The 20,807-nt window shown below is 40.5% G+C and overlaps 4 protein-coding genes and 1 non-coding gene across 5 annotated transcripts; 3 read left to right on the top strand and 2 right to left on the bottom strand.

Moving 5' to 3' along the window:
* Positions 1-213: 213 nt before the first annotated feature.
* Positions 214-1,046, bottom strand: LOC101313245 (15.7 kDa heat shock protein, peroxisomal-like). Its single transcript, XM_004287481.1, has 2 exons — positions 831-1,046; positions 214-737 (listed from the first exon to the last, which is right to left on the bottom strand). Exons 1-2 carry the CDS (start codon positions 961-963, stop codon positions 442-444), a joined length of 429 nt encoding a protein of 142 aa, XP_004287529.1. The 5' UTR covers positions 964-1,046; the 3' UTR covers positions 214-441.
* A 402-nt stretch (positions 1,047-1,448) lies between these two features.
* LOC101314319 (putative pentatricopeptide repeat-containing protein At5g09950-like) lies at positions 1,449-4,403 on the top strand. The gene has a single exon (XM_004288874.1). It carries the CDS (start codon positions 1,449-1,451, stop codon positions 4,401-4,403), a length of 2,955 nt encoding a protein of 984 aa, XP_004288922.1.
* A 4,031-nt stretch (positions 4,404-8,434) lies between these two features.
* On the top strand, positions 8,435-9,127 carry LOC101314028 (pentatricopeptide repeat-containing protein At3g24000, mitochondrial-like). Its single transcript, XM_004288873.1, has one exon. The coding sequence runs from the start codon at positions 8,435-8,437 to the stop codon at positions 9,125-9,127; it is 693 nt and encodes a 230-aa protein (XP_004288921.1).
* Positions 9,128-10,661: 1,534 nt separating this feature from the next.
* LOC101312959 lies at positions 10,662-12,471 on the top strand. Its single transcript, XR_183691.1, has 2 exons — positions 10,662-11,815; positions 12,201-12,471. It is a non-coding gene; the product is annotated as an uncharacterized LOC101312959 (transcript).
* A 3,633-nt stretch (positions 12,472-16,104) lies between these two features.
* Positions 16,105-18,350, bottom strand: LOC101312667. Its single transcript, XM_004287480.1, has 5 exons — positions 17,645-18,350; positions 17,377-17,429; positions 17,051-17,217; positions 16,783-16,934; positions 16,105-16,680 (listed from the first exon to the last, which is right to left on the bottom strand). Exons 1-5 carry the CDS (start codon positions 18,267-18,269, stop codon positions 16,364-16,366), a joined length of 1,314 nt encoding a protein of 437 aa, XP_004287528.1. The 5' UTR covers positions 18,270-18,350; the 3' UTR covers positions 16,105-16,363.
* Between the last annotated feature and the right edge of the window lie 2,457 nt (positions 18,351-20,807).

Below are 20,807 nucleotides of genomic sequence, written 5' to 3'. Positions count from 1 at the left end.
CAGTTAAATGACCATCCAAATAATACATACATAACTCAAAATGAATGACCATCCAAATAATACATACATAACTCAAAATGAATGACTGTTTTCAACTCTAGTTAAAATTCATATCAATCTTTGAACACAATGAAACGTATTTGGCTCAATTGGCTTATGAATGTTATTGATAGTAACAAACCCGTAACTGTTATCCGTATAAGAGAAACGAGTGGGTAAACTACAAAGAAAATCTCTTCTTCATTAGCATCAATCATCTCCATTTTCCCTAAACATTGGTCCTAATGCTAAACCCACAGAATTTATCTTGTATGGACAATGAAACTTAACTTAGTATTCATGTTTATTTGATTATTACATGTTCTAGCAGTAGCACAATACAAATATGTATGTTCTCAGCAGCAACTAGGTAGCTAGGTAGGTGACACGTTAGAGCTCAACTTAGAGCTTGCTAGTAATATTGATATTTCGCACTCTAGATGGTTTAGGGGTGGCATCTTTTGGGACAAGAATGGTGAGCACACCATTCTCCACCTGAGCTTTAATCTGATCCACCTTCACATTTTCCGGCAACTCAATTTCCCGATAAAACTCAGCTACTGATTTCCCGGCAGTCCCTCTCTCCGCCACGTGCCAAACAGTGTCTTTTGCATTGGCTTCCTCTTTCCCACCTTCCCCTTTTATCTGCAAAATGTTCCCTTCTTCTATCTGCACCTTTATCTCTTCCTTCCTAAAACCTTTTATGACATATATATACTTCCTTCAGTCCATTTACCTTAAAAGTTAAAACCCATTAGAGTTAAAAGACTTGAAGTTTATGATCACTGTACCTGGAACATTGAACTTGAATATATGGGCAGTTGGTGATTCAAGCCAGTCCATGAGAGCTGTGGAGCCAGACCAGTGCTGAGGACTCCATAGGAATCGCCTGAATGGGTGCCCAAATAGGCTGACGTCAGCCATAGTTTGTTTGCTATGTTTTTGTTGTGAAAATGGAGCAGGGGGAGAAGAAGGTGTGGATTTGCTTTAATAACTTTCATGGGAGTGATCCCAGAAGCTTCTACGATTATCAGTCTTGTCTTCTTTTACGCTACAACATTCGCGAAATTTGAGCAGGGATACCCTACGGGCAGGCCTATTGTTAGTTATCAGTAAAAGCTTGTGGCATAAACGCTGTCAAACTTTCTTTTTTTACACCTTATCTTATTCAGTGTAAAACATTACAGAAGTTGCCAGAAGAAAGCACCACCTGCAAACCGCCGTTGCCGCCGTCGCATTTGTAAGTGAATACAGTAAAGTTGTTTTCTTTTGTCGAAAGTTTGTTGTGTTTAATCTGTAATTCAGTTCAGGTTGATTAGGTGTTTAATGGGTAGCGTTTTGCTTTTGGTGGGTGTGTTAAAGTTTTGTTCTTTGATGCATTTGATTGATTAGAACGCTGTTTGAAATAGATGGAATGTGACCTAATTGTTCTGGGAGTGTCACCGGGTTTTGGAGCCCGGTTATTGCCAATTTGCCAGAGACCCACTACTTATTCAGTTGGATTGCATAGCAAGATTAGTCCCAGTGTCAGGTCATTGTTGCTGTCTAGATTAAAGTCATGTTCTTGTGCTGTGGTGAATGTTGTCGAGTCGAATCCAATCAGTGATGTGACTCAAAAGCATGCCCGAAACTCGGAGGAAAGGGTTCATCAGGTAGGATTAGATAATAGGAATGTGGGTGATCAGGGAATAGTTGGAGGCAATGTGAAAGCCAGGTCTTTAGTTTGGGATGGGAAGAAGAGGCTTATACAGTATTCTGGGATGCTTAGAACATGTGCTTCACAAGGGGCTTTGAATGAGGGGAAGGCTATTCACGGGCAGGTGATAAAGAATGGGATACACCCGGATATGCATTTGTGGGTTTCGTTGGTTAATGTTTACTCGAAATGTGGGGATTCTCTGTATGCCCGCAAAGTGCTTGGTGAGATGCCTGATCGAGATGTTGTGTCGTGGACTACTTTGATTCATGGGTTTGTGGTCAAAGGTTTGGGTGTCGATGCTGTTAATTTGTTCTGTGAGATGAAGAAAGATGATACAAGAGCAAATGACTTTTCCTTGGCTACTGGTTTGAAAGCGTGTTCTTTGTGCTTAGATTTAGGCTTTGGAAAACAGTTGCATGCAGAAGCAGTGAAAGCGGGGTTCTTCTCGGATGATTTTGTTGGGTCTGCTCTCGTTGATCTTTATGCAAAATGTGGTCAGCTGGAACTTGCCAATAAAGTGTTATTTTGTATGCCTGAGCAGAATGTTGTATCATGGAATGCCTTGCTAAATGGGTATGCTCAGGAAGGTAATGGAAACCAAGTTCTGAAATTGTTCTGCAAAATGACGGAATTAGATATGAGGTTAAATAAGTTCACCTTGTCTACTGTCCTCAAAGGTTGTGCAAATGTAGAAAATTTGAGAGCAGGTCGGGTTGTGCATTCTTTGGTTGTCAAGGTTGGGTTTGAGGTTGATGAATTTCTGGGTTGCAGTCTTGTCGATATGTATTCCAAGTGTCGAATGGCAATTGATGCGGTAAAAGTATTCAGGACAATTAAAGATCCTGATGTAGTGGCCTGGAGCGCAATTATCACTTGCCTTGATCAACAAGGGCAATACCAGGAAATGGCTCGACTATTTCATTCAATGATAAGCACAGGCATCTCACCGAACCAATTTACCCTTTCTAGTATCATTAGTGCTGCCACTGATCTTGGTGACCTCCGCTTTGGTGAGAGCATCCATACTCTTATATGGAAATATGGCTATGAATCTGATCTTCCAGTCAGCAATGCTCTAATCACAATGTATATGAAAATTGGATGTGTGAAAAATGGTGCTCAGGTTTTTGAGGCAATGACAGAACATGATCTGATTTCATGGAATGCCCTTCTATCAGGAGCACACGACCTAGGTCCAAGAGTGTTCCACCAAATGCTCGCTGAAGGTCGCAAGCCCAACATGTACTCCTTCATCAGTATTTTAAGATCCTGTTCTAGCCTCTTGGATGCAGACCTCGGGAAACAAGTGCATTCCCATATTATCAAAACAAGCCTCCATGATAATGACTTTGTTGGGACGGCTCTCATTGACATGTATGCCAAAAGCAGGTTACTAGATGATGCTGTTATAGCTTTCAGTAGATTGAGTAATCGAGATCTCTTCTCTTGGACAGTCATCATTACTGGTTATGTACAGAGTGATCAAGCAGAGAAAGCTGTTGCTTCTTTCAGTCAGATGCAACAAGAAGGAGTGAAGCCAAATGAGTTTACTCTTGCGGGCTGTTTGAGTGCTTGCTCCCGTATAGCTATGCTGGAAAATGGGCGGCAGCTCCATTCGATGGCAATTAAGTCAGGGCATTTAGAAGATTTGTTTGTTGGGAGTGCACTAGTTGATATGTATGCAAAGTGTGGATGCATAGCTGATGCTGAGGGTACATTTGAGGCTTTGGCTTCTAGGGATACAGTCTCATGGAACATCATGATTTGTGGATACTCTCAATATGGCCAAGGCGAGAAGGCTCTGGAAGCTTTTTCGATAATGTTAGACGAAGGCGCCGTGCCAGATGAGATCACTTTCATCGGTGTTCTTTCAGCTTGTAGTCACCTGGGTTTGGTCGAAGAAGGGAAAAAGCACTTTGACTCACTTAGCAAAGTTTTCCAGATCATTCCTACCATTGAGCATTATGCTTGTATGGTTGATATTCTTGGTAGTGCTGGGAAATTTGATGAGGTTGAAAGCTTCATTGAGACAATGAAACTGACACCATATGCCATTATTTGGGAGACTGTTCTTGGAGCTTGTAAGAAGTATGGAAATGTGGATTTTGGTGAAACAGCTGCAGGAAAGCTTTTTGAGCTTGAACCTGAGATGGGTTCGACTTATATATTGCTGTCAAATATCTATGCAAATAAAGGTAGGTGGGACGATGTTAGAAAAGTCAGGACATTAATGTCCAGCCAGGGTATTAAAAAGGAGCCTGGTTGTAGCTGGGTTGAAGTTGATGGAAAAGTTCACACTTTTGTCTCTCATGATGGTTCGCATCCAAAAATCAAGGAAATCCATCTGAAATTGGAGGAACTAGGTGAAAAGCTGACTTCAGTTGGTTATGTACCAGACACAGAGAACGTTCTCCACGATATCACCGAGCGAGAAAAAAAGGAACATCTCCAATATCACAGTGAAAGGTTGGCTCTTGCGTATGCCCTCCTAAGCACCGATCCTGTAAAAACTATTCATATTTTCAAAAATCTACGCATATGTGGGGACTGCCATGATGTTATGAAGCTCATCTCAGACATCACAAATAGGGAGATAATTGTTCGTGACATCAAGCGGTTTCATGATTTTAAGAATGGCACTTGCTCCTGTCAAGACTCCTGGTGATGCTGGTACTTGAAGCTCTGAGTCCAGAATTCCAGATAGCGGGGTTAAGCTATATTGACTTCTAAACGCTGTTCCTCGTAATGAACTATGAACAACAGGAGGTTTGTGAGAGTGCTGAAGTTTCAGATACAGTTAAAGCATGCATAAAAGTATGTCCCATCTTAAACTACTTTGAACTGAGCTGCATGTTTTATCAAATCTGTTGGCTGTCATTCTTCCTGATTTTCAAATGTGTTATCTGCTGTATTAACTTTGGTGCTGCTTCTTCAGTTGCTCGAAGAAAGGCAGATGTCAAATGTTCGGAAATTTCTCTCGGCAGCTCATTGGTATATGAAATGCTGGAATTGCTTTATTTTCCTTTCCTTTTCTTCTTTCAATCTTGTATCAAAGTTTTCTTTTTCTGCAGAGGGGACATGTTACTATCTTCTCTGTCTTGCAGGAGTGAGCAAATGACATAACTGAAGGTTGAAGGTGCTGAAGTGTGCCTCGCACATTTTTGTTGGGGATGAAATCCTCAACACTGAGGCTCATGACGTGACTTCAAAGTTGGATAAGAGATACAGTGACTTAAAAAGGTAGGCTGTAACTTGCATGTTAGTTCGAGTCTAGCATGCGGATGTGCACATGACCGATTCATAGATATAATTTTCCAATTTAAGATCTAACGAAAGAGCATGTAAAATGTCTATTATGGAGGCTGATAAGTGGGTTCGGTTGGTTGTCCAGGTCCAGGTTTGGGTTTGTGAGTCAGGTGGTGACCGAGCAGCAGCCACTTCAGTAGGGGTGTTTGGTTCATAAAGGATGTGCCGGACTGCCGCTTTGGAACAACCCGGGTCTGAAGCTAGGACCGTCTATTTTACTGGACGAAAGATGATGTTTTAGTATTCATCCCCTCAATGGAACTGTCCTTGGAATATGGATTGCATCTCTTGTCTTCGATGAGAGTCTGATTGTCATCTTCCAATTTTGAAGAGATGCATGGACCAACCACCGCAAGATAGTCAGAGTGGTTCTTGCCTAGTTTAGGAAGCAGGTGCTCCCTAATCTAAGTTCAAACCCCGGCACTGGTCAGGAGAGACTGCAATGCCAAGAGATTAATCTTTTGGGCTTACATAACCTTTAGGATACTGCAAACTTGTCCAAAGAAAAAAAAAATAGCATGTATCACATATTAGGAATATGATTAAGACTTTGGAGTTGCTAATGGTTGTAAAGTGTGAATTAGTCAATCACGGTTAGCAAAAGAACATCAGTAGTTTCTGCTAATCGAGTAAAAGAAGAACAAAAAGCCAGTGTAATTACAAATCGTGTATACAATATTTTTCAAGCTGAAACAAGTCGATAACTGGGCTAAACAAACCGAACCTTTGCGCTTGAACTCATGCACTCAAGACAAACATAAAACCTACACCACCAAAACTGGCCCAAAGGCCCAAACAGCAAACAGAAAAAGACGGGGAAGATGTCTTATTTAAGCCGAGACCTAGACGAGAAGTTGAGAACTCCGCCTCCCTCTCCAATCTTATCAAACCTCATCATCCGACGAGGATGATCCTCAGGCGCGGCACAAGAGGTGTGCTCTGTTCTGGTCTTCCCCTCAACTATTTCATAGCTTTGTTTCGTTCGAGAGAAACCCATCTACCGAAAGTGAGTTTCAATCAGATCTGGACTAGCCACTGTGTCAATTCTTTTCGGCAGTCATCTCTTTGCATAAACAAATATTTATTCGATAATATTGTCAAGCTTGTCCATATCCCTTTCAAAGCAACAAACACAGCCGTGTCTTTGGTCATCCTTGTTAACCTCATAAGTCAGTGGTATGACAATGGTGCAGCCGGCTAGCAGTAAGCTAGCGGTTTATCACGGTAATGAGGAAGCAGATCATCAAAATTCAGCAAGGACCTGATTAAACATTTTGTGCTTATTATGAGAGGTTCAAAGCCCTTGCAGCAGTTTGCCCCTCCCATAGATTTAAAGAGAACAACCTTCTCCAATACTTTTATGAAGGCTAAGATTGATGCATTGTTTCTCTCATATTATGCTCAGAAAAAGTCAAGAAGTCAAACTTGTGGCGTATGATCCGGTAATTCAAGGAACTAGAGAACTCTGGCATGAAGTGACAGGAGATGTCCCCTCTCAGCTGCGAAGAAGATAGGAGTCCACCACCCACTGATCGAAGCGCGCTGCAAGATGCAGGGCTGGGTCTCCCTGTCCATTTTTAGTTTTCAACATATCTTCAACTTGTTGCTGACCACCCCTATGACGAGATTTTCAACTTGTTGATGCATTCCTCGCAGCGTTGTGAAGGGGAATTTCTCCGTCCTTGTTAGACAGCAATAGCATCTGAGGACACCAATCCTGCATAGCTCTCATCGGTAGGTGTATAGCTCTAAATGTTGTCACTTACGGTTTCCTTCCGGATGTTGTCACTTTCAATTTGGTGGTTGATCGATCCACTTCGTAAGGAGGAGATGGTCGTGAAAGCCGAAAAGGTGATTGATATGATTCAGAATTGTATTGAGTCAGATACGATCACACACAATATGATGGTCATGAAAGTGATTGATATGATGATTCAGAGAGGTATTGAGCCCCATACGATTACACACAACTAAATACAAGTTTTTCATGGTTGATGTTCGGTGTTGAGGCCTTATTTGTTATTTGAGTGAGAAAACTTGAGACTTCGCTTGATTGTTGTTTTGGTGTCTATTATTGTTTGTAAGTAGTTGCATAACGGGAACGAATGTACATTTGGTATTGCTTTAAGTGTAATTTATCTTACAAATGTGTAGTAATCGAGTCAAATGAATTACAAGTGAAATCAATCGATGCAACACATTTGTTTACTGTTTGTGTTCTCTGTATGTGAATTGGCTGCATTATTTCTAAGAAACTCTTCTAAGATGTCAGCTTCCAATTTTGATGCAGCTCTTAAATGCAATGCGGAAGAGAAATGAATAGGACTAGGACTTGTAAAAGAAGATAATATACTTTTGGAGCGGATAATTTATTTGCTCTTCCACTTTGTAAAAGAAGAACCAAATGCAACAACTGTACAAACTGTGGTTATATGCTATCTCCAAACACTAAGAAGCTTTGATGCTCAAGGTTAAGAAGCCATTCTGGAGAAAGAGATCAATATTATACAGAGCATTAGTAAATATGTCATAACTGATTTACTACCGAAAGGGAAGTACACAGTGCTACTGTTGCATAACAGGAACACGAACGAATGTACTTTCGGAATTGCTTCAAGTGTAATTCATACAGATGTATTGTAATCGACTCATGAATTGCAAGTGAAATCTGTCGATGCTACACATTTATTTTTGTGTTCTCTGTATCTGCATATTGGCAGCTTTTAAAATGCGGAAGAGAAATGCATAAGACTAGGACTAAGACTTTTGAGTCGCATATCGTAACCAACAAAATGAAATCACTACTTTTTTTTTTTTTGTAGGGAAAATGAAATTACTCAATTACACAAAGCAAAAGAACAGCGATAGTAAAAGGGTATTCTGCTACTTTTGGAGCAGATAATTCAATTGCTCTTCCCTTTTGTTTAACAAATTGTTGACAAGCTTCTTTCAAACAATAAGCAAATGGTACATGCCTCATAACAAGAAGAAATGTTAGACACAAACTTTTAATACCAAGTTGTTAGCCGTTCATATAAGTTCTTAGACCATGAGCACAGTATCCAGACAGCATCCCTGAGATTATAGTGCTCTTGTCCTTCTGTGTCCTCATCAGATTCTCATCTTCTCATACTTTTCTCATTCTGAGTCCTCATCAGAGAGTGAACTCTCCTCTTCACTCTCACTGTTTTCCCCTTTCCGTTTTATTTCTCCACTGATATCATTGTATTAGCAGCAGTTAAAAATGCCGTACTTATGTATTCATTAACTTTTTCATCTACAGTATGTTCGCCTAGCCTTTTGTTATCAATGTAAAAGATAGGGAAAAAGCACTTTAACTTACTTAGCAAAGTTTTCCAGATCACTCCTACCATTGAGCATTATGCCTGTATGGTTGATATTCTTGGTAGTGCTGGGAAATTTGATGAGGTTGAAAGCTTCATTGAGACAATGAAACTGACACCATATGCCATTATTTGGGAGACTGTTCTTGGTGCTTGTAAGAAGTATGGAAATGTGGATTTTGGTGAAACAGCTGCAGGAAAGCTTTTTGAGCTTGAACCTGAGATGGATTCGACTTATATATTGTTGTCAAATATCTATGCAAATAAAGGTAGGTGGGACGATGTTAGAAAAGTCAGGACATTAATGTCCGGCCAGGGTATTAAAAAGGAGCCTGGTTGTAGCTGGGTTGAAGTTGATGGAAAAGTTCACACTTTTGTCTCTCATGATGGTTCGCATCCAAAAATCAAGGAAATCCATCTGAAATTGGAGGAACTAGGTGAAAAGCTGTCTTCAGTTGGTTATGTACCAGACACAGAGAACGTTCTCCAGGATATCACCCAGCGAGAAAAAAAGAAACATCTCCAATATCACAGTGAAAAGTTGGCTCTTGCAAATGCCCTCCTAAGCACCGATCCTGTAAAAACTATTCGTATTTTCAAAAATCTACGCATATGTGGGGACTGCCATGATGTTATAAAGCTCATCTCAGACATCACAAATAGGGAGATAATTGTTCGTGACATCAAGCGGTTTCATGATTTTAAGAATGGCACTTGCTCCTGTCAAGACTCCTGGTGATGCTGGTACTTGAAGCTCTGAGTCCAGAATTCCAGATAGCGGGGTTAAGCTATATTGACTTCTAAACGCTGTTCCTCGTAATGACTATGAACAGCAGGAGGTTTGTGAGAGTGCTGAAGTTTCAGATACAGTTAAAGCATGCATCAAAGTATGTCCCATCTTAAACTACTTTGAACTGAGCTGCATGTTTTATCAAATCTGTTGGCTGTCGTTCTGTGTTATCTGCTGGATTAACTTTGGTGCTGCTTCTTCAGTTGCTCGAAGAAAGGCAGATGTCAAATGTTAGGAAATTTCTCTCGGCAGCTCATTGGTATATGAAATGCTGGAATTGCTTTATTTTCCTTTCCTTTTCTTCTTTCAATCTTGTATCAAATTTTTCTTTTTCTGCAGAGGGGACATATTACTATCTTTCTCTGTCTTGCAGGAGTGAGCAAATGACATAACTGAAGGTTGAAGGTGCTGAAGTGCCTCGCACATTTTTGTTGGGGATGAAATCCTCAACACTGAGGCTCATGACGTGACTTCAAAGTTGGATAAGAGATACAGTGACTTAAAAAGGTAGGCTGCAACTTGCATGTTAGTTCGAGTCTAGCATGCGGATGTGCATACGACCGATTCATAGATATGATTTTCCAATTTAAGATCTAACGAAAGAGCATGTAAAATGTCTATTATGGAGGCTGATAAGTGGGTTCGGTTGGTTGTCCAGGTCCAGGTTTGGGTTTGTGAGTCAGGTGGTGACCGAGCAGCAGCCACTTCAGTAGGGGTGTTTGGTTCATAAAGGATGTGCCGCACTGCCGCTTAGGAACAACCCAGGTCTGAAGCTTGGACCGCCTATGTTACTGGACGAAAGATGATGTTTCAGTATTCATCCCCTCAATGAAACTGTCCTTGGAATATGGATTGCATCTCTTGTCTTCGATGAGAGTCTGATTGTCATCTTCCAATTTTGAAGAGATGCATGGTAGTCATAGTGGTTTTTGCCTAGTTTAGAAAGCAGATGCTCCCTAATCTAAGTTCGAACCCCGGCACTGGCTAGGACAGACTGCAATGCCAAAAGATTAATTCTTTGGGCTTACAGAACCTTTAAGATACCACAAACTTGTCCAAAGAAAAAAGAAAATAGATGCCTGTATCACATATTAGGAATATGATTAAGACTTTGGAGTTGCAAATTGTTGTATAGTGTGAATTAGTACATCACGCTTAGCAAAAGAACATCAGTAGTTAAAGGGTCTTTTTATGTTTTCTGCTAATTAAGTAAAAGAAGAACAAAAAGCCACTGTGTAATTACAAATCGTGTATACAAGATTTTTCAAGCCGAAACATGTCGATAACTGGGCCTTTGCGCTTGAACTGATGCACTCAAGACAAAACATAAAACCTATACACCACCAAACTGGCCCAAAGGCCCAAACAGCAAACAGAAAAAGACGGGGAAGATATCATATTTAACCCAAGACCTAGATTGGAAGCTCCGCCTCCCTCTCCAATCTTATAAAACGGCACAAGAGGTGTGCTCTGTTCTGGTCTTCCCCTCAGCAATTTCATAGCTTTGTTTCATTCGAGAGAAACCCATCTACCGAAAGTGAGTTTCAATCAGATCTGGACTAGCCACTGTGTCAATTCTTTTCGGCAGTCATCTCTTTGCATAAACAAATTGGTCTCTTACTCAGGAAGATGGAAGAAAGAGGATACCAGCATGACGTAGTTTTGTGAATCTTCATCATACGAACTGATGAAGCATTGAAGCTCCAATCTACATCAATTCATGCTCACGCTCAATCATTTACTCGATGATATTGTAAGTGTGTTCATATGCCCTTTCAAAACAACATGCACAGCCGTGTCTTTGGAGCGCCAACTGTTGGACGCCGCATCTGGAGGGTCTTTTCTCGACAAAACACCTAGAGATGCATGACATTGCTAGACAATCGTGCCCTAAATGATCAGCAATATGCTGGTGCGTTGGCCTCTTCTCGGAAGGTGAACAAAGTGAAATCGAGCACTACACTTGAAAATAAGATTAATGTATTGTTTCTCTCATGTTGTGCTCGGAAAAAGTCAAGAAGTGAAAGCTTGTGGCGTATGCTCCGGTAATTCAAGGAACTAGAGAACTCTTGCATGAAGTGATAGGAGATGTCCCCTCTCAGTTGCGAAGAAGATAGGAGTCCTCCCGGAGTGATTAGGACCGTAAGAAACATCAGGACCCGCCTGGCTCAAAATCTCCACCACTTCCCACTGATCGAAGCACGCTGCAAGATGCAGGGGGCTGGGTCTCCCTCTCCATTTGTTGTCTTCAACATATCTTCAACTTGTTGCTGACCACCCTATGACGAGATTTTGGCCAGTGGAGGAGAGGTTCCACAATGTCACAATCTCATGATCACCATTCCTCGCAGCGATGTGAAGGGGAATTTCTCCTTCCTTGTTAGACAGCAAGAGCATCTACAGCATAGCTCTCATCGGTAGGTGTATAGCTCCAAATGTTGTCACTTACGGTATCCTTCCTGATGTTGTCACCTTTAATATCCTGGTTGATCGATGCACTTTGTAAGGAGGAGATTTGTAAGGAGGAGATCTTGAAAGCTGAAAAGGTGATTGATATGATTCAGAATCGTATTGAGTCAGATACGAGCACACACAATATGATGGTCATGAAAGTGATTGATATGATGATTCAGAGAGGTATTGAACCTGACACGATCACACACTTAAATACAAGTTTTTCATGGTTGATGTTCGGTGTTGTAGCATATTGCTTTACGGATTTTACAATTGAGGCCTTTTTTGTTATTTGAGTGAGAAAACTTGAGACTTTGCTTGATTGTTGTTTTGGTGTCTATTATTGTTTGTAAGTAGTTGCATAACGGGAACGAATGTACATTTGGTATTGCATTCAGTGTAATTTATCTTACATATGTGTAGTAATCGAGTCAAATGAATTACTAGTGAAATCAGTTGATGCAACACATTTGTTTACTGTTTGTGTTCTCTGTATGTGAATTGGCTGCATTATTTCTAAGAAACTCTTCTAAGACGGACTGATTGTCATCTTCCAATTTTGATGCAGCTCTTAAATGCAATGCGGAAGAGAAATGAATAGGACTAGGACTTGTAAAAGAAGATAATTTACTTTTGGAGCAGATAATATTTGCTCTTCCACTTTGTAAAAGAAGAACCAAATGCAACAAATGCAACAACTGTACAAACTGTGGTTATAATGTCAATGCAAGATGCTATCTCCGAACACTAAGAAGCCTTGACGCTCAAGGTTAAGAAGCCATTCTGGAGAAAGAGATCAATATTATACAGAGCATTAGTAAATATGTCATAACTGATTTACTACCGAAAGGGAAGTACACAGTGCTACTGTTGCATAACAGGAACACGAACGAATGTACTTTCGGAATTGCTTCAAGTGTAATGCTGACTTCAGTTGGTTATGTACCAGACACAGAGAACGTTCTCCACGATATCACCGAGCGAGAAAAAAAGATACATCTCCAATATCACAGTGAAAGGTTGGTTCTTGCGTATGCCCTCCTAAGCACCGATCCTGTAAAAACTATTTGTATTTTCAAAAATCTACGCATATGTGGGGACTGCCATGATGTTATGAAGCTCATCTCAGACATCACAAATAGGGAGATAATTGTACGTGACATCAAGCGGTTTCATGATTTTAAGAATGGCACTTGCTCCTGTCAAGACTTCTGGTGATGCTGGTACTTGAAGCTCTGAGTCCAGAATTCCAGATAGCAGGTTCAGCTATATTGACTTCTAAACGCTGTTCCTCGTAATGAACTATGAACAACCGGAGGTTTGTGAGAGTGCTGATGTTTCAGATACAGTTACAGCATGCATAAATGTAAGTCCCATCTACTTAAACAATAAACTACTTTGAACTGAGCTGCATGTTTTATCAAATCTGTTGTCTGTTGTTCTTCTTGATTTTCAAATGGTGTTATCTGCAGCTCTTTGGTAAATAAAGTTTTCTTTTTCTGCAGATGGGACATATTACTATCTTTCTCTGTCTTGCAGGAGTGTGCAAATGACATAACTAAAGGTTGAAGGTGCTGAAGTGCCTCGCACATTTTTGTTGGGAATGAAATCCTCAACACTGAGGCTCTTGACGTGACTTCAAAGTTGGATAAGAGAAACAGTAATTTCAAAAGGTAGGCTGCAACTTGCATGTTAGTTCGAGTCTAGCATGCGGATGTGCACACGACCGATTCATAGATATGATTTTCCAATTTCTAACGAAAGAGCATGTAAAACGTCTATTATGGAGCTGATAAGTGGGTTCGGTTGGTTGTCCAGGTTTGGGTTTGTGGGTCAGGTGGTGACCGAGCAGCAGCCACTTCAGTAGGGGTGTTTGGTTCATAAAGGATGTGCCGCACTGCCGCTTAGGAACAACCCAGGTCTGAAGCTTGGACGCCTATGTTACTGGACGAAAGATGATGTTTCAGTATTCATCCCCTCAATGAAACTGTCCTTGGAATATGGATTGCATCTCGTCTTCGATGAGAGTGATCGTCATCTTCCAATTTTGAAGAGATGCATGGACCAACCACCACAAGGTAGTCATAGTGGTTCAAATTGAATCTTCATTCATCATGAAACAGTATAACGGATATTTGGAGCAAAATTGTCCAAGGACAGCAAACAAAACAAGATTCTGAACTAGGAGCCTATACTTGGAACATGAAAGAAAACAAACTCGAGCAACAGGAAAACAAAACAGAGAGAACAGACAAATTGGACAGATTGGCTCGTGTTTTTTTTGAGCCGAAACATGTCGATAACTGGGCCAAACAAACAGAACCTTTGCTAAAAGTAAAACCTACACCACCCAAAACTGGCCCAAAGGCCCAAACAGCAAACAGAAAAAGACGGGGAAGATGTCTTATTTAAGACAAGACCTAGATAATTCCATAAAAAAAAAAAGAACACGACCTAGTTGAGAAGTTGAGAACACTCCGCCTCCCTCTCCAATCTTATCAACCTCACATCCCAATCTTATCAAACCTCATCTCAATCCCAAAACAAAACTCAATTCTTGATCCGACGAGGATGATCCTCAGGCGCGGCACAAGAGGTGTGCTCTGTTCTTGTCCTCCCCTCAACAATTTTGTAGATTTGTTTCATTCGAGAGAAACCCATCTACCGAAAGTGAGTTTCAATCAGATCTGGACTATGCCTTGTCAAATTACAATTCTTTTCGGCAGTCATCTCTTTACATAAACAAATTGGTCTCTTACTCAGGAAGATGGAAGAAAGAGGATACCAGCATGACGTAGTCTTTTGTATCTTCATCATACAAACTGATGAAGCATTGAAGCTCCTCTCATCGGTAGGTGTATAGCTCCAAATGCTGTCACTTACTGTTTCCTTCCGGATGTTGTCACCGGATGTTGTCACCTTCAATATCCTGGTTGATTCGAGAAATGCTTCTGCTCATCTGTTGCTCATCTGTGGTTCTTGTCATGTGCGGGGAGAGCGGAGAAAGCTCTCAGATAGGCAAAGAGAATCTCAATATCAAATAACGGAGGCACGAGAGCAATTCAAAACTAATTTAAATTTACAGTTTGTGGGATAGTACTCTCCCATACGAACTGATGAAGCATGACCGTCCTAAATGTTGTCACTTACGGTTTCCTTCCGAATGTTGTCACTTACGGCGGTTTCTTTCCGGATGTTGTCACCTTCAATATCCTGGTTGATCGATGCACTTTGTAAGGAGGAGATGGTCGTGAATGCCGAAAAGGTGATTGATATGAATCAGAAAGGTATTGAGCTAGATACGATCACAAAATATGATGGTCATAGGTATATTGAGTCTGATACGATCACATACAATTAAATACAAGTTTTTCATGGTTGATGTTCGGTGTTCTAGCATATGATTTACGGATTTTACAATTGAGGCCATTATTTGTTATTTGAGAGAGAAACTTGAGACTTTGCTTGATTGTTGTTTTGGTGCCTATTATTCTTTGTAATCTAAAGAAGTAGTTGCATAACGGGAACGAATGTACATTTGGTATTGCTTTGAGTGTAATTTATCTTACAAATGTGTAGTAATATAGTCAAATGAATTACAAGTGAATCAGTCAATGCAACACATTTGTTTACTGTTTGTGTTCTCTGTATGTGAATTGACTGCATTATTTCTAAGAAACTCTTCGAAGACGGCCTGATTGTCATCTTCCAATTTTGATGCTGCTCTTAAATGCAATGCGGAAGAGAAATGAATAGGACCAGGACTTTTCAGTTGCAAATCACGGTAAAATGTAAATTACTCAAAGCAAAAGAACACCAAGAGTAAAAGAAGATAATTTACTTTTGGAGCAGATAATTTATTTGCTCTCACTTTGTAAAAGAACCAAATGCAACAACTGTACAAACTGTGGTTATAATGTCAATGCAAATAACCATTGCCCATACTCACGCTCCAAGTTTGTGCATTTGTTAACAAATAAAATTCTAAGTCTAACAAAATAACCAAAATAAACACAAATAATGTACTTTTGGTATTGCTTCAAGTGTAATTCATACAGATGTATAGTAATCGACTCATGAATTGAAGTGAAATCAGTGGATGCTACACATTTATTTTTGTGTTCTCTGTATCTGCATATTGGCAGCTTTTAAAATGCGGAAGTATTTTTTTTTTTTTTTTTTTTTTTTGGAATTAATGAAATGTTTCATTAATGGTTCCAAAGGGTTAAACCCAAAGGAAGAGCCCAAAGAAGGCCCAAAGTACAATAACTACAATAACATTAGGTAACTTACCACTCAGCCCAATCCACAATGATAGGGTAAAATACGGAAGAGATTGCATAAGACTAGGACTAAGACTTTTGGGTCGCAAATCGTAACCAACAAAATGAAATTACTCAATTACACAGAGCAAAAGAACAGCGATGGTAAAAGGGTCTGCTACTTTTGGAGCAGATAATTCAATTGCTCTTCCCTTTTGTAAAAGAACAAAGAGCCATAAAATGTATTGGAAGTGTTTAACAAATTGTTGACAAGCTTCTTTCAAACAACAAGCAAATGGTACATGCCTCATAACAACAAGAAATGTTAGACACAAACTTTTAATACCAAGTAGTTAGCCGTTCATACAAGTTCTTAGACCATGAGCACAGTATCCAGACAGCATCCCTGAGATTATAGTGCTATTGTCCTTCTGTGTCCTCATCAGATTCTCATCTTCTCATACTCTTCTCATTCTGAGTCCTCATCAGAGAGTGAACTCTCCTCTTCACTCTCACTGTTTTCCCCTTTCCATTTTTTCCCTCTTTTCTCCACTGATGTCATTGTATTAGCAGCAGTTAAAAATGCCGTACTTATGTATTCATTAACTCTTTCATCATCAGTATAATCGTCTAGCCTCTTGTTATCAATGTAAAAGCTAGGGCCATCATCCATTTCATCGCTGTCTAACTTCGAAGCTGGTGGTTCAGACATATCAGGACTATGATACTTCAAGATGCTATCTCCAAACACTAAGAAGCCTTGACGCTCAAGGTTAAGAAGCCATTCTGGAGAAAGAGATCAATATTATACAGGGGCACAGAGCATTAGTAAATATGTCATAACTGATTTGCTACCAAGGGAATTAAAAACTAAAAAGAGCTACTTACTTATAAGAGCTTTCGGTGAGGATCCCTTTGATTTGACTGAGCTATCCTCCACAGGAATCTGACTCTTTACCCATTTAACAATTTGAGAATAAAATTGTGAACTGGAAAATGCAGTAGTGTAAGAGATGCTTCTCCTTTGATCACCACGCTCCCTGAAACAAGCCATAAATTGATTAATGGTATCATCAAAATTTCAACTACAACAAGAAATATCCATTTCATTTCTTCTTCTGGACATGTAACAATATTTGTTGTAGGTTTTTCTCACCTAAAATACTTCACTGCTTCATGGGCAAGAATCAATCTTCTCATGGCAATAATTTTCATGTGCTCAGCGGTTATGTGAATTGCTTTCTTGGGATCAAGGAAAGAATACTCAACCAATATGATGACATCATACAGCACTTTCCTCAACAAAACTTCATCTTCAGAACTCTGCATATAATCATTCACCGTGATATCTATCATCTCAAAGCAAAACAAAGATAATCTAATTTCCTACGAGTAGAATCAATAAACAAATATTCAAACAAACAATACGAAAAATGTCCTATCAAAACTAAACATTTCAACAGAGGGTACTTAGTTACTTACGACTAGGGAGGTAACAGGCAATGTCTTCTCCAGCAGCATCCTCAAAAGGACCTCTACTCAACACAAAGAGCAAGAAAGTAAGCACACTAAACAGAGAGCAACATAAATTAATACCATTCAGTTAGACACAACGAATGCAGTACTCGAAAAACAAACCAAACAGATTCATACAAGCATGACAGAATCACACCCTTTGTGATATAAAACAAACACCTTGATTTACGAATACACATTTGTCTAAATCATGCACAGATAAAACAATACTAACCGAAAAGGTAAACACTCTGGAACCCAGTAAAGGAACCAACAGCCCAAGTCCTCAACTCTGTCTCCAACTCCTCCCTGGAAGTCCCACCTTTACAATTCAAGCACATTTTCAACAGAAACACCTCTGCAATAACAACTCCGGCCAAGTAACTCACATCCCCATCTCTCTCCTTAACCCCACCAATCACCTCCTCACTCACCAAAGGCAACAAATCCCCAACACCCTCATTTCTATTCAACCAAACACAGCTCAAACCCGAAAAAGACCAACCCGAACCCGAATCAATCAAACCCGAATCCCTATCACAACAACACACATTTATAAACCCCAGAATCACTCCCACCAAACTCTTCACCTCCTTCAAAGTTTTCTTCTCTTTCTTCGACCCCAAATCCCTCTTAAACAACTCCAAAACGACGTCGTGCACCAACCGCACCACCGGAGCGAGCAGCGCGGCGCTCTTTGCGCCGCCGCAGGGAGCGGAGCAGGAGGAGAGCAGCTGAAACAGGTCCTTCGCGGCGGAGATTCGGTCAAAGATGTCGTCTTTCGGGTGGTTCCGGCTCCGAAACGTCAATGCGGTGTAGACCCAGATGGATTCGAGAGACGGGTCGAGCCGGGATTGCATTGGGTGGTAGAATTGCTGAATCAAGTGAGAGAAATTGGGGTTTTCCTTGTGGATTTCATCTATGACTGTTTGAATTGATGGTTGGGGGTCGGAGTTTGGGGAATTTGTGAATTCCATTAGAGAAGGAACCATGGTGAAACCCTAGTATTTGCAGTGAGTTGATAAGAGCTGAGCTCAAGTAAAACCCTATACTTTACTGCGAAGGAGAAGCTGTGTAGGGTTTAAGGGAGTTTTTGAAAGGACGACGTGTCGTTTTTCCTGATATTGTCAACGTGAAAAACGACGTGTCGTTGGAGAGCCAAAAATGCTCCATTACCGTCCCACTCGTGGCTTAATAAATGTGAAATAAAGAAAGCAACACCAAAAAAGGCCCAAAATAAAAGCTCACATAGGACCAAGAGCAATCAATTTACTATATATCTATTTGTCATCACAATAAGTTACTGTTTACTAATGACAATAAAAAGACGATTTTACCCTTGAATTGTCTGCATTCCCATAGACTCTCTAGACTTCTAGCTTTCTTTCACTTTCTCTCGATCTCTCTGAGAAGGGTTGCTCTTCTCACTCTCTCTCGCCCAAGATCTCTCTCTGTCTCTCTCTTTCCTGATCCTTTGCTCTCTTGAACCTCCGAAATCCTCCTCACTTTGTCTCTCTCACCCAATCAGGTTTTCCTCTTCGACTCTCTATCTCTCTCGAATCTCCAAAATCCGGCCAAAATCTGAAGGATTGCTCGATTGTACGTCTTTGGTTAGGGCTTATAAATCTACATCCAAGTGTGCTTACCTCTGCTAAGTTTCGTATCTTTGTTGATCTCTTTCCGATCTTGTAGGTGTTGTGATTCTGAACTTTTGATAGTAGAATCCCCACAAAAATCCAGATTTCAATTGATCCTCCTACTGATCTTAATTTTGCAGGTCCTTCAGACACTCCGACAATCTGATTATGGATTCATTGCTACAGTTTATGTATGGACTTGGGTCGTATTTTGCAATCAGGGTGAATTGACCGCCAAAGCAAAAGGTAAGCTCTTTGCTTTAGCTTGCGTTGGAATCGAACTATAACATAGTGCAGTGGAAGAGGTTTTTTACTCTGGGGTTCATATGTGGCTTTTGAATTACGAGTTTGGCAATTTGATGTCACACCCCGGTTCTTAAGTTATTTTACGGTTATTTACTTTTGGTATTAATTTGGTCTTTTACCGTGTTGAGTAACTGTTTACCAATAAGGGTCATGGGGTTGACTTTTTGTAAGAAAATTATTTTGGGAAAATCTCTTAAAGGAGGTCATAGATGACGTTAATACGAATTCGTAGACATACTATACGTTAAAATTGAAGATAACATGTAAAAGTTATCAGATAAAAAGGGTAAACATTAGTTGGTAAATGGGTAAAAAATTTAAGGCTTTATTTTTTGGTGTTTAAGTCTGGACCAGGTAGGATGTGGAGAATCCCAACACCCACACACTCTCTCTCTCTCTCCCTCCCTCCCTTCTCTCTCCTCTCTCTCGAACCTTCCCCGACCCGCCGGATTCACAACCTCCGTTTGTCGCCGTCCGGCCACCACAGACGGCCGCACCGGTCCCAATCGGTCGGCCATCAACCCAGCTCTCTTCCTGAACTGGTGAGAGCCGCCCTAGCGCCGCCGTGAGGGAGGAAGCACATGTGGAAGCCGACTGCGTTGTGGGAGTCTCGTAGCCGGAACTCGCTCATCCGGCCGCTATAGCTAGTGATTCATGGCTCATCTTGTAGCTCTCATCAAGGTTAGTAATCTCTCAAAAGGAATCGACTCAATTCGATTTTGATAAGAAGAAATGTATAATTGAAGTTCCAGGGCTTATTTCATTGTTTAGTTCGATTACCCTAGTTAGGCTTAGAATTGGAGTTTGTGCTAGTTAAAGAAGTTGTTGTGTGGGTTGAGAGGATTATGGTGCTAAAATTTGGGAAGCATTGGAGGTCGCAGGAGTTCGGATGCCGGCCGCCGCTGCCCTTTTGGGGTAGTTTTTTATGTTTTTGAGTTTATTTTCATGAGAGGAGTTTAATAAAGTAAAATTTGGAATTTTTGGAGGAGTTTCAATAAGGTTTGAGATTTTTCAATGGTTCAAGTGACACGACCCACCCCGAATTTCACCCTGAAACCCAGAGTAAGTCGTGCGGGGACCACCTCCAAGGAAAATTTACTGAAAAGATTAAGAAAATCTCCCTTGCAGATGGACAACCCTAACTCGAAAATTTCATATTACACTCTTAATTCAACACTTCCGAACCTCACATAATATACAATAATCCCAAAGTATTCAGATCTACTAAACACAAGCGGAAGCAAGAAAACACGAGTAGGTTGAACAGGTAACCTACTGGCGAAAACTGGCAGAAATGCGGGTGACTATGCCTCGTCTCCTATTAGATCCAACCCGAACTCTGCAGACTGGGCAATTTAAAACGAAGGACCCAGGGGAAAACATTTAATAACGTTAGAGTGAGTGGACAAAAATAAAATAATAAATAAAATATTTATGTTTCCCCAAATTTAATTT

The sequence above is a fragment of the Fragaria vesca genome, linkage group LG1, assembly GCF_000184155.1.
Source record: "Fragaria vesca subsp. vesca linkage group LG1, FraVesHawaii_1.0, whole genome shotgun sequence".
Classification (NCBI taxonomy): domain Eukaryota; kingdom Viridiplantae; phylum Streptophyta; class Magnoliopsida; order Rosales; family Rosaceae; genus Fragaria; species Fragaria vesca.
This window is presented reverse-complemented; position numbering and strand designations above follow the sequence as displayed.